This window comes from Glycine soja, chromosome 10 (assembly GCF_004193775.1).
Source record: "Glycine soja cultivar W05 chromosome 10, ASM419377v2, whole genome shotgun sequence".
Taxonomy (NCBI): Eukaryota; Viridiplantae; Streptophyta; class Magnoliopsida; order Fabales; family Fabaceae; genus Glycine; species Glycine soja.
This window is the reverse complement of record NC_041011.1, coordinates 34,172,693-34,186,903: the sequence shown is the minus strand read 5'-3', so window position 1 is coordinate 34,186,903 and position 14,211 is coordinate 34,172,693. Positions and strand designations below refer to the sequence as shown.

The 14,211-nt window shown below is 34.4% G+C and overlaps 1 protein-coding gene across 3 annotated transcripts; it reads right to left on the bottom strand.

Annotated features, from left to right (window-relative positions):
* Positions 1–8,134: 8,134 nt before the first annotated feature.
* On the bottom strand, positions 8,135–13,757 carry LOC114371022. 3 transcript variants are annotated; one of them, XM_028328424.1, is made up of 4 exons: positions 13,343–13,757; positions 11,345–13,190; positions 8,582–8,933; positions 8,135–8,493 (listed from the first exon to the last, which is right to left on the bottom strand). In XM_028328424.1, the coding sequence occupies exons 2-3, from the start codon at positions 12,956–12,958 to the stop codon at positions 8,598–8,600; spliced, it is 1,950 nt and encodes a 649-aa protein (XP_028184225.1). In that variant the 5' UTR covers positions 12,959–13,190; positions 13,343–13,757; the 3' UTR covers positions 8,135–8,493; positions 8,582–8,597. The 3 variants fall into 3 exon arrangements, with proteins under 3 accessions (XP_028184225.1, XP_028184223.1, XP_028184224.1); XM_028328422.1 differs by having other exon boundaries at positions 8,135–8,933; positions 13,343–13,756; XM_028328423.1 differs by lacking the exon at positions 13,343–13,757 and having other exon boundaries at positions 8,135–8,933; positions 11,345–13,328.
* Positions 13,758–14,211: the final 454 nt, after the last annotated feature.

Below are 14,211 nucleotides of genomic sequence, written 5' to 3'. Positions count from 1 at the left end.
ATTTATTTTTCTTCTAAATCCAACATTTTATGTGAAATTCCAAATTTGGCCTTCACTTAAAAGCTTATATACACCAGCTGCTACTGTACACCCAATATTTTCATATTTTTGCCTCTTCTCCTCCTCTGTGCTTCCTTCGCGAGTCTCCTCTCTTCTACCGCCGTGAGTAGCATTTTGTCATCGATGGTGAGTTTTTACTTTTTGGACTCCGTTAATTCCATAGGGATTGACAATCCGTATGCAACATGCAAAATTGCAATCCGTATGAATCTGTATGTTTGTTAATTTTAAATACTTTATTTATTTAATAAATAATTTAAATAATAATTTTGTTTATTTAAAAATCCATGTATAAATTTTGTTGTTATTTAATTATTTTATAAATAACTATTTTAATACTTTTGTATATTTAAAATAACTATTTATAAAATAATTAAAAAAAAAATTCCAAATTTTTATAATGTATTTATTTTAAAATTTATTTAAACAAAAATTGTAATATTGTATAAGAAATTTTTTTTATTAATATATTTGTATAAATAATATTACATTAATACTATTAAATATTTATATAAATAGTGATTTGAAGTATAAAAATAATTTCTTCATTCATTTATAAATATAGAAGCTTACTAAAATAGTTATTTACAAAATAATTAAATATTCATTCATAAAAAATTAAAAATAAAATTGTACTTTGATTTTGATCATATATTTTAGTTTGCTAGAAATAGTGATTTGAAGTATAAAAATAAAAAAAAATGAATTTTTACATTGATTTATGAATATATAAAAGTATTAAAATAGTTATTTATAAAATAATTAAATACTTATTTATGAATTATTAAATAGTAATTTATAAAATATTTAAAATAAAATTGTAGTTTTATTTTAATGATATATTTTAGTTTGCTAGATTAATCATTTAAAGTTAATTTAAATTTTATTTATTACATTTGTTAAAATATACTACATTTAATAATACTGTAGGATTTTAGAATATTTATTAGTTACTTTTTTAGTTAGTTTTTGAGTAACAAAATGATAACATTTTTGTTATGAAATATGAAACTCAACTATTATTTGAATGATGACATTAATTGTTATTACTGTTTAAATTTGTAAATTATGATTATAATAAGAGGAGTGTGTTGAGCTTTAGGCAGAGTTTTAGGAAAAGCCTTGGTAGACAAGCTAGTGGTGATGAGGAAGAAGTCCCTCAGCGTTGAAGGCCAACAACATTGGCACATAGACAACAAATAGCTAACTACTACTACTGTAGAGGATGTTGAGAATGTGGATAATGATGCTAATGAGTCTCATGAGGAGCCTTACGATCCAGTTACAGAGGATTTAGGTGGTGATTCACATGTTTTTCAGACAGATCCCAAGATACATTAGTGTTGACGAATTATGCTTATCATGTGGCATCCAAAGTATGTGCATAAGAGGTAGTTATTTGTTTAAATTAAAACTTATTTAAATAAGCATTTTTCATTTTAATTTATGTAAATAATTTTAATTATTTTCAGGAACGTACTGAGTTGAAGTTGGCCTCTCATGGGAGGAAGGTGGAGAAATTTGGAAGGCCTGCACTTGAGATTGAAGGCATAATGACTGTTACAGGATTAAGTTCTTTTATTGCATGTTTGTTGGTGACAGGTGACAGGGGACTTTTATATGCTTTTGCGGAAAGGTGGCACGAGGAAACTAGCAATTTCTATCTACCCATTAAAGAGCTGGCTATAATCCTTGATGATGTGGCATCCTTATTACATCTACCCATTATAGGTGCCTTCCTACCTTTAATGCAATTAATGTAGAGTAGGTTGTTGACTTGTTAGTTGAGTTGCTTGAAGTGAGTAGAAAAGACGCAAAAGATAAGACTGAGCAAGGTAGAGGGGCATATGTTCGCCTAGCTTCGTTGCAAAACATTTATCATAACAAATGTGATGAAGACAATGGACACTAGCAGCTCAAATATATTTGTTGCATCTTATAGGTTGCACACTATTTGCTAACAAGAGTGCTACACATATCAGTGTGGTATTCTTGGATGCATTTCATGACCTTAATCAATTTGGAGGGTTTTCATGGGAAGTGGCTGCACTAGTTCATATGTATAAGAATCTAAATGCAGCGTCCAAGCATTTGACTAAACATCTTGTAGGATATATCACTCTCTTGCAGGTAAATTATATTAGTTTTTATCATTGTTATTTGTTTTAAACTTTATATGTACTATTGATTATAATTCTTATTGGTATTTTTAAATATGTGTAGTCTACGAGCATTTCCCTACAATTGCAAATATTATTACTGATAAGGATTACCATGAGAGGAAATCACATGCTTGTCGTTGGAAGTGTAGGAAGGCATTACTAGTGACGACCTATTGTAAGTACTTGGATAGGCTGACACCAAATGTTGTTTACTGCGTACCTTATGGTGATCACTATGCCTTCAAAGAATTTGAGCTCATTTCACTATTTTCTAGACATATCAAATGGGATTTATCTATTATTAAACACCAACCGGAGAGGGTATTACGACAATTTGGTTATGTTCAGTCCATTCCTCCACTCCCTACTACTCCATCTCTATCCACAAAGGAAATTGACTATAGATGGCTTCAGTTTTCTCAATACCTTGCACCGGTTGGAGAGTTTTGTAGTTTTTCTGGTTGATGTGCAACAAGCTACATAGAGTGGTTTTATATGATATCTCACTCATTCATGAGTCCGCCACAACTTGGGGAGCCTCCTAGACATCCACCCATGGTGCGTGATGATACATATATTATACAGATCGATTTGTGTTGCTCGTTCACACAATAGCTATGCCATAACCAACTACAACTGTAGCTATTGATACAAATATGCCTCGACTTGCAATGGTGTAATATATTTACAATTCCACTAATATACTTTTTTGTTACATAATTCAGGTAATTATATTGAAGTTGTTGTTAATGTTGTAATTGTGAATCATGTAAGTTTCAGGTTTTGATGATGCTGAAAAGAATTCACTTGATAATGATTGTCATCATCAAAAAGGGGGAGAATATGAATGTGTGAATACATGGTTTTGATGATGCCAAAGAATAATCAAACAAGGCTGCTTTCAAGATTACTTCAACAAATATTCAAAGGTTAAGCATTGCTTCATGATTAATACAAGGTTGCTTCAACAAACAAGCATTGCTTCAAGATTAATTCAAGATCAAGCTTTTGCCTTAAAACAAGTGTTTCCAAGAAATCAAGGCTCTGGTAATCGATTACCAAGTAGTGTAATTGATTACCAGAAGATAATTTTGAAAAACAACTTTTAAAAAGGGTTTTGAATTTGAATTTTGAATCATGTAATCGATTATCAGATGTTTGTAATCGATTACCAACAACGACACTTCAGAAAACACTTTGAATAGACATGACCCTTCAAAATATAACTGTGTAATTGATTACCAGAAACCTGTAATCGATTACCAATGAAGAATTTCAAAAAAAGCTTTTTGAAAAGACGCATCTCTTCAAACCATTTTGAAAAGGCACAAAGGACCTATATATATGTGTGTCTGACTTCGAAAAGCAAGAGAGAGATATTCTAAGAAAAATTCATCGCCAAATGCTCTCTCAACAACTCTTGGGCAAACACTTGCAAATCTATTGAGAATTCTTCTAAGAATTTCAAATTGTATTATCATCTCTAAAAGAGAGAAATTCCTCTAGGAACTTCAGTGTGTATCATCCACTCTAAAGGAGAGAAATCTTTCTGTTCATCTCAAAAAGTCAATTGTAATCAAGAGACGGGTTGTCTCTTGGAGAATCTTTGAACACAAGGGTGAAGGATCCCAATGTGTGTTCAAAGTCTGTAAAGGATTTACAGAGATAGTAGAAAATCTCAAGTGGGTTGCTTGAGGACTGGATATAGGCACGGGAAGTGGTCGAACCAATATAAATCGAGTTTGCATTTCTCTCTTCCCTTATCTCATTTATGTTATTGCAATCAATTTTGTCTTGCATGTTTAAAAAGAACATTATTAAATTGATTGTTGCTTCTTCTTCTACATTCTGAGTCTATCATTTAAAAGGGGTTTAAAAGTTTGTTAGTGAGAATTTTGTAAGACTTAATTCATCCCCGTCTTAAGTTATTGAGGCCATTTGTTCAACAGTAGGCAATTTGCCAAAAGATAGCAGAAAGCTTGGAACACATGATAAATATGAGGATGACCACTACTAGAACTGATGCATACGCTATAACTAAGAACTGTTTAACATTAGCTAGGGCTGTCATTGAGCAAGGAAATGTTTACGTTCGCTCAAGATGAAGGAGGGATACACAGGACAGAGCTCGTGGTGGACTAGAATCATGATAGTTGGGATTGACTGAGTACTATTTAATATTTGTACACACTATGACTGAACATTGTTTAATATTTGTATTATTTGATTGAATATGTATATGAGTATGGTTAACATATGCCTTTATTTTGTATTTGACTATTATGTTCGATTGAAAACAAACACTGTGTTCATTAAACAAATATGATTAGAAAGTGTTACATGCATTATCCATGGCATTACAACTATGTAAGTTGCAAACAAGTAAACAATAACAAAATGTTCAATCTTCTCCTAAATCAACATGTTGTGTGGTCAACCTTATATAATTAATATATTGGTGCATTCAACTAATATAAGGAGTAGATCATTGTTTTGCTTGATAATGACAATGTGTTGTTGACCATAACAAAGCTGTTGGCGGCATGAGACAACCATCTCTTAGAAATATCTATTACAATGACAAATACACATTCAAATGTTCATAACACATGTTATAATACAAAAATCAATGAATGTCGTTAACATTGTTTTACCTGGAAAAAAATGATTATCCTACACATGACTAATACATATAATGTGACGAACAAAACTATCTCTCGATGGTTGACTTCTAAGAGGGAAAAATAACATGCTTTGTTGGAGAGAAAGAGAAACAAGAATAACACTATACTTTGATGCAATCACATAACCCATATTGGTAATATCCATCCACTTATTCATGGTTACTTGCATGTAACAATTTTAATTAGTATCATTAAAAAACATTTATTCATGAATACATAACAAAAAAACTTATATACCATGGATAATCCATCAACAAGTAGGGACTGCTCATGTCTATCTATGCCCCCAAACAAGTCTATATACTTATCAGACCATTGTCCAAGTTCTTTCAGCAAATGATTATGAACCAAAGACCATGAATCTTCGCCAATACCTAATAAGGCAACAATTACACAATATCCACAATTACTATTAGCTTCGACATGGATACTATTTTCAATAAGATCCTGAATGCATGGAAGAAATTGATCCAACATTGGCATCTTCCTTTCGGTTTTGTTTGTTTAGATGATGATGCAGAACGTTTTAGTGTGGATGAACTATTTTGCACCAAATGTAATTCATCTGCATACTCCCAGTAAGACGGATCACGCTTTGTTGATTTTTCTTGTTTGGTCATCTATTTCTTTTGAGCACATTTTGTTTTGACCTTTTTAGGAGGAGCACACATTGAGTTTTGATCAGGGTATGCAATTTCCCGAAGTTTACTCTTTAGAGTCACTTTGCCACATATATCAAGATCTTCAAACCGCTTGTATATGACTTCCATCTCTTCGGTTATGTAGACTTTGGGTTCAGATAAACCTTTGTTTGAAAAACTTAACCTTCTCCAAAACATATGGATTGTGTCAATGCCAACATAATTAACTTGCTCAAACTCAGCAGTAATTTGGTTTAACGCATATCTTGATACCATGTCAATTAGTCTCTTATATAAGGTAACTTTAAAGATATGTTCGACCACATGTGTGCTTGTCTCAAAAGATGCTTTAATTTCAGTGTGTTGCAAAGTGATCTTGTTGTTCATGGCTTTCCAAACACTACATATGTCTTCAAAGCTATTCTATAGTAATATCTTTAAGGCCCAATGTGCAGACTCAACCCAGTATTTGAAAAACACAAACAATTATTTTTATCCATTACTGCGTTCATATTAAAACTAATATACATTTACAATTTTCATACATGTTAGTTGTTGTGTTTCTTAGATGCATCACTTTATTCGTTCTTGTTTTAACAAATCTTTGTCTGTGGGGAATCAATCATGTTTGTTTCACATAATCAACAAACATTGGTCATGGTGAGCAAACAATTTCAAACTTCATAAGGTGGTCATCATACTCTATCTCAGTAGGACAATTCACAAGACTCCCCCATGCTTCCATCACATATTCTCATGTGTTTTTTAACCCACAAAGGTTTTACATTTTGCCTTCACATTATTATCAATATGAAATCGACACAACAAGTTAGTTGCCTCAAGAAACACAGTTTTGGCTACAATTATCAATGCTGAATCTTTGTCACTAACAATAATTTGAGGAATTGCATCACGTCTCATAAAAATAGATCTAAACGTTTCAAGAGCCCAGAAAACATTGTTTACATGCTCGCCTTCCAAATAGACAAATGCAACTGAAAATATCATTCAGTAGGTGTCACACCAACAATGTCAAGTAAAGCTAGTCTGCATTTGTTTGTTTTGTATGTACTATCTATGAGGAATACCAAATGGCAGACATTGCTTAATTTCATTTCATCTGGATATGTCCAAAATATATCACGTACAACATCTTCATCTGTCAATCTATGTCGATGAATATACTGATCACATTCAAGTAGCTTCATTAATTGTTGCATTTCACTACTATTGCCTCTTATAGAAGAACGGTATGTATATCTTGCATTGTAGACTTGCTTCATTGTTGTATAATTGTTGACATTGAGCTCCTTCAAAGTAAGAAAAATATTCTTTGGTTTGACCATTGACTTAGTCGTATTACCAATAATAATTTTCTCATCCTCTATTAGTACACCAACATATGGATGTCCAGTGAATGACTTAGTCAATGCATGATTATGATTTCCACATATTAAGTTAACCATCCACCTTCACCTCCCAAGACTAGTTTTGCTTGGAGCTTAAAGGGACACCCACATTTTCTAAGACTAGTCATAGTTCGTACTAAATTTTTCTTGTATGTTCTATAATTTTCACTCTTTTCATAACTAATTAAAACAAATGAAATCTTTCCTCTATTTCTAGTTGATGTGTCTGACCTCATTATCCTAGTCACACAATCAATATCCATTGCAATACATCCTCACAGGTAGCAAACACCTACAAAAGAGATAATACATGTTTAGTCTTCTTAGGACATTCATTTACTTTAATCAAATACAAAATCATATAAATACATGAGAAGTATTAAAGATATAAGAACAATCAATATTTTTAAGCACAATAGGTTCCTCTCCATTTTCTTCATTCATATTAATTTCTTCAGACATAATGCTCTCATATATCAACTGATCTTTGTCCATCTTAACAAAACATTAAAAAAAATTCAATGACAAACTAACGACAATTAATGAAATTTCATAGTATAGCCTATACGAATTGACATATAATAATTCATACCTCTATATACATATAATAATAATTTATCTCTTAATAAAATATATGAATTGTTATTACTTTTAATTAATTCTAATTATTTATAAATAAATCTATTTATTTTAAAAAACTTCAATGTTAAAGAAAGGGTATACTTACCAATCTATATATAAATTATTATTACCAATCCGTATACAAATTTGTCGCAGATGTAAAAAACTTACCTTTTCTTTGTCGTTTTCATCACTACACCCACCACCACGACAACCACAACTTCAATGCAGCAGGTAATCAACCATCGCAACAATGCACATCGACAAAATCAGCCACAACGGAACAATGACCTCAACTTCCAACAAACCGGTGAATGGTGTAACAACAAAACCAAACAGGAACAAATGAATAAGAATGAAAAAAGGATAAACTTAGAATTAATGAAAAAATGCTGGGTGTAGAATTTCAAAAATGCTGGGAAAATCCCTAAAAAGGCACAAGAAGCAATTACCACAAAATAAGGGTGAAGCCCAAATGCACCTTAAACATTTGACATGCCTCTTTTTTCCACAAGCCCAATTGCACGTCAAGAGCATAAGGCAAGTTCAATGATAAATTATACCAAATTTCATCAATATCATTACTGAAAAATATAATAGAACGTACTATGATAAAGCCCCCAAAGCTAGTAAACAAATTCTTCAATTTATTTACATGAATAAAATCATGGGAAAGAATTATATAACCAAACATAGGTGAATTTAAACTGCAATCATGAATATAAAAGTTGCTCACTGTGATTGCAACTATCAAGAGATAATGGTTTTCCACATATATTGAAACACAATCAACAAATTCTTTGGTGCAAAGTTGAAAACTCCAGCAATTATTGCAAGAATCACAATGTGTCTTTTCCTTATGCCACAAGCCCCAAATGGTCAACGCACAACTCCTTGGAGAATCACTCACTCACTCCTACATGAAAGATAGCTTCGAATTCAATTTCCAGACAAATGGCCCAAGTTCTCTAAACAACCAAAGTCCTTCCAAGTGTGGAGCTTACTTATGAAGTGGCATAATCAGTTATGACTTTTTCCTTTCTTTGACTTGTTCTTCTCTTGCATCTTCTTTTTCTTTGCTTCAGCAGTCACCCAAGTATAATCAGATGGAATTGCAAAAGGGTCTTGAATATTTTCTATCCGACTGCTGGATCCTGGAGCAGAAGTACTAGAGCGATAAGGAGCCTTTATCCATTGAAACCAAGACGATGCCGAGAAGTGAGATGCTGCAGGGCTCTCTTGCCCAGCTGCAGATGGGCTCGATGGTGGCGTTGCAAATTCATCTACTGGTTCTAGTTCTTCAAATTTGGTAAAAGTAACCAATACTCTGATGGTGGGAACCACAGGGATGGCAACCTGGATATACAAGGGGAAATGGATTTAACATCATATACAAAGAGAAAGAAAACATGCAAGAGAAAAAGAAAAGCCAACAAAGATAGTAATCCAGTGATGTACAATAGAGATGCAATTAAGTGACAAGCTAGGATTAACATAATTGGGTTTCAGTCCAAAGGAATATCCTTCAATATGATCAGCCTAGATTTAGGGATCAAAGGACCTACCCACAACCACAAAGATGCATGTAACGAATTCAAAAGATTCTTTATCATATCAGTCAATACTGAATTCAAGAGTTGAATAGCAAACCTTAAGGCAGTAGTTCATTATTAGTGCTTCTAAAATCTAAACTAACTACAAGTGAAGAAAAGGTTGATAAAAAGATCTCTTAGAATTTGGTCTTATGGCCTATCTCATCTTATTAAGGCAGGCTGCAATTGAGGCAGCCCCCAAAGAAGCCATAGCTAAGGCAGGCTGGGGGTGACTGCAATTAAGGTGGCTTCCAACAAGATCCATGGTCATAGCAACAAAAATAAGCAATGATCCAAGATCCAATCCAAGTTCTGCGGCTAGATTTTTCTAGTCAAAGAATTAATAACTCAGGACTTCAGCGAACAGGTTTGACATCATATTAGAAGAGGGATTACAATTCCCTTTTCTGAAGAAGCTAGATAAATAGTTCAGTTTTTATTAATTAGAAAAAAAAGACAGATAGGCAAGCACCAGTGACGAGGATAATGAATCAGTTCAGGCCAACCCATCCAGATTAATCAAACCCATGAAACTGAATGAGAATTCTATTCCCAAGGATCATAAGTCTAGAGAGAAGGGAATGTCTGCTACCACAGTAAGTCAAATTCAGAATGTTTAGAGGACCTGGACAGCAATTTCCAACAAGTATTCTGATCCGATCATTAACATAAAACAAGTTCGGATATGTCAACTATAGAATTTCTTTATAGCGAGCAATTTTAGAAAACTGGAACCGGACTGGATGGCTCAAGTGGTGATCTGGTGAATTGACCAAATAACAGCTCCGGTTAACATGTTGAATCAGATGCACTAGTAACTTGTTTATGACTTGGCCACATTTTGAAAGAACTGATGTCTTTGCCCATTATGCAAAACCAGAAGAGTCAATGAAAAAGAAAAAAAAGAAGGTTGCAGGTAAGAGACAGCCCAAAACAAACCCACTGTCCAACACTGGTGTTCAGTCCCTCACTGGCACAGCAATAAACCTCTAAGAAAGCAATATAAACAACCTAAAAATCCTCCCAAAAGCATATATTACATATTAGTACCACAACCCAAACATAAAGAAATCAGTGGTCTTAAACAATGTGTCCATGCCAGGGTGCATCATGAGCTACAATGAATGTTGTCTTCATAACCAATCAATTATGTTTTAACCTTCGTGGATAGAAGATAAGGCATCAAAGCAAAATAGAAACAGCAAGACATAAGATTAACTCAGCATACTATCTATATTAAAACAATGAAGTCTAATCTCTCTGCAGATCATACAGACATCCCATTAATCTAAAACTAAATAGATGTGGACAGTGGAAAGTCTGGAATTAAGTAAAACATGATTTCTTTTGTACCCCAAAAACAAAAGGGAAAGGAAAAAAAAAAAAGAAATGCAGGGAAAGTAGTTGTAAGCAACCACCATGAATAGTAAAGTGCTGTAGTTTGTTTATGTTCCAACCTAATCCTAATTCCCAAGAAAAACAGTATGACAATGCAGTCAACTAATCAAGATACTTGAACATTCAAGCTCACTAGTTGGAAATTCAACTGTAATGTGTAAAACATTACTAATTGTCACAAAAACAATTGATATATAATTAGCTAGCATAAACATTTTTTATACTTTATAACAACAATAATAATGACAGCAGTGACATCTAAGCTATCATTGACAGAGACATCATCATCAACACTATCAGTTTACAAAGAATCACTATCTCACACTTTCATGATGTGGGGTATTTAAAAAAAAAAAAAAAACTAGTTCTATTTAGGAAATTAGGTTTTGATTCATTTATGATTGCTTGGTTATCAAGTTAGGTTTCCCTTTAAACATAGCTATATAGTGAATATTGATGTGATTTATTTCTAGCTTGGATCTATTCCTGACTCCTATTCTGCCACTCCTTTCACTGCTACTCCGATTTTTCTCCCTTAACCATTTATCCCTCAATTTCCTCCCTTCTTTCTCTTTTCCTTACGTGTTCCACATCCATAGACCAATACATGATGTGCAGCACACAGCAGCATAAGTAGAGTAAACAAGCAAGTGTAAAATTCATCCTAGTGAGTGATGCAGAAGAAAATAAAATGGAAGCAAATTAAGAATTTGGCATATGCCCAGAATATTCATATTTCTAGTAATAGATCTTAAATTAAAGAAGATGAGCACAGACCTTAACAGGAAAAGTTCCCATTGGAAGTTTCGTTGTAAGGAGTTCTCTTAAACGTCGAATTGCTTTAACTTTGCTTGCAACAATGTCAAGCAATGGCAAGAGTTCTTCAGTTTTTAGTGGAAAGTAAGGGGAAAGCCAGAGAATAGGTCTCAACCCTTTCTTATATTCATTTTCACGATTTCCATCCTTTTGACGACTTCTGCTATCAGGATTTGCAGAAGAAGCTTTGGCATCTTTTCTCCTCCGTGACTCATCACCCCTCACAGCTATCTCAACAGAATGTCTTCCTGGCTTACTCTGATTTCTTGAAGGAGAATCCCCCAATAAATCACTCACCTTTTCTTCTACGCAGAGAGAACTTCTCGGTGGAGCAATCTTCTTTGATGCTTCAGGTTTAGAATCCTTTTTCCTCCATCCACCAAACCATCCTTTCTTTTCTTGCTTATTTTCTCCACTTTTGTTACAATTTCCATCTTCAATAGGAATTTCTCTTTCTTCATAACAGCTGTGACGATGCCCAATGATCACCTCATCACTCTCATTGTTCAAGTCTGTCGACTCCAACCTTAGTGCATCTTCCAATTGCCTTCTTTCATCCTCGGTCAAAATATCATTGAGCTCTTCACTCTCTGTTTCATTTTCATTGCAAGAAGAAAAGAGCTCATCATCTGTCATGGCTCCAGGAACTCCTCTAGATTTTATGCTCACAACTACATTGTGCATATCATACACCTTAGCTTTCCAAGGCCCTACCATTTCTGTTTTCTCCTGTCGCCTCCAAGTCAACTGAGGCAAAAGAACTGCCTGTGTAACATCAATCCCGGGCCTAAATATATTTGTTTTAGACATTGCAACCACTTCTTGCTGAACCTCCTCATCGTTTGCTGGAAAGCCGGCATCGTCTAGAGCATTGAGTACCTCCTTTTCCTTATGCGAGATCATGCAGAGTGACCCAGGTGGGACTTTCCCATCTTCCGAACCATCACCAAGGAAAAGAATGCTCTGATCTGACCTCTGAATTCTAAAACCATCAAAACCAGCCAAAGTCATGTCTGCCCTTAGATTTGCACCCCTCTTCCATATTTTGTATGTGTCTGAAGGAGCGATCCTTGAGATGAAAGGAATCACAGAACTCTCAAAATGGAATGTAATCTCCATGTAGAAGTCCCTCATCCTCCGCATAGTCCCTACCAAGCGAGGCAACCGTCTGCACCATTTCGCCCAAGCCAGAGGCTGGTAATACTTAATTATTATCTTGGCAATACCCTCTTCTCTACTGCAAATAGCTTCCTGAAGAGCACTCCACCCTAGCTCATTCTGCAAACTCCAATCTGCCCCAGCAACCATAAGCAACTCGGTGGCCACCTCATCCCCGAATTTCACAGCCAAGTGAAGAGGGGTATCCCGGTTCGGCACATCACGCCGGTCAATCACAGCAGCGATGGCATCAGCCTTCTCTTCCTCTAAAATCGAAACCGCTTCAGTGCAAATCTCGGCCGTGCTACACAGTCGTGGGAGGCCAGCAAGTATCCTCCTGAGTTCACCATAATCCTTCAAAACTATGGCCTTGTGCACAGGACTATGACCATACTTTGTAGCATCAATCCCCGCCATTCCTCAACAGCACAAGGGACACAGCAACACACCACCAACCCACACTATCAATCACAATTCACAAGCATAACACATGCCACCATCAAAGATCAAAACTTTTCTCAATTGGGTACCCCACCCCCCACTTGCCCCAATTCAACCCACCAACCAGCACTCAAACCACAACGTTGGATGCAACAAATGAAACAGACCCTTATTCACAATTCCCCTCTAGAACACAGCAAAAGGGTCCCTATCAAAATCGGAAATTAAAAAAGACCCATTTTGAATCAGATCCACATAAGCACAAGAGAAAATCAGAAATCAAAGAAAAGCATTTTGTGGGATCCCAGATCAAGCATATTTCAAAAGGGGGTGTGGAAGATGCTAAGTTAACACACTAACCTTGTTCCTTTCTTCAGTGGTTTGCTTTGTCCTATGAATATGATTGCCCAAGAGTTCAGGGATTCATATCATGTGTTACTCACAACACAAACCCACCACACCACTCACTACTACCCCTCAAGTACCAAACAAAAAGTGCAGATGGCAAAGATCCTAGTGATCCAATCCAGATCAGACAAACACGAAAAGAACATGCATGTGGTTGCGTGAAACAAAAATTCTAGAATAAAAAAATAACCTTTAGAATATTAAATTCAATTTTGCTTTTTTTTTTTTTGTTAATAAAGAGAAAAAGTGAAGAAAAGAATAACAAAGCAAGGGATCAAGGAAAGAGAAAAACCCCACCACAATAAGCAAAGAAAGGGGAACTTGTTTGTGTTGCAATGGTTTAGCTAAAAAGGGATACAAGACCAAAAGTGAGGGACAGTTAGAAAAGAAAAGAAAAATAGTTGCGGGTGAAAGTAAAGAATATCGTCGAGTCAAGGTCTCAAAGATGGGTGGTCATCCCATGTTTTTGTGAGACCATGTAAAAGAAGTTTCTAACCCACCCAATTAGAAAAAACTCAATTATATATTTAACCCCTTAATTATAATTAAAAATTTAATTATAGTACTTTAAACAAATAAAGAATTTAATTGAACCTTTAAATAATTAAGTGACTCAATTGAAGTGTTTTAAATAATTAAAGAACTTAATTGAACTTTTAGTTATATTTAATAGACCAATTGCATAATTATTTTTATCCTACGTAAGAGATCACATATGTCTCATGCTCTGCCACGTGCAGCTGGTTAAAGAAAATTTTAATTATCATGAGAATCGAATGCAACCAATTGTACAATTAACTTCTTTTATAAAGAATTTATGT

Bases quoted from the DNA above. Each gene is read 5' to 3' on its own strand.
- LOC114371022 (XM_028328424.1), bottom strand. From the start codon at position 12,958: ATGGCGGGGATTGATGCTACAAAGTATGGTCATAGTCCTGTGCACAAG. The intron at 8,934-11,344 runs GTCTGTGCTCAT...TTGTATATCCAG, and splicing joins TGGGAACTTTTCCTGTTAAG to GTTGCCATCCCTGTGGTTCC.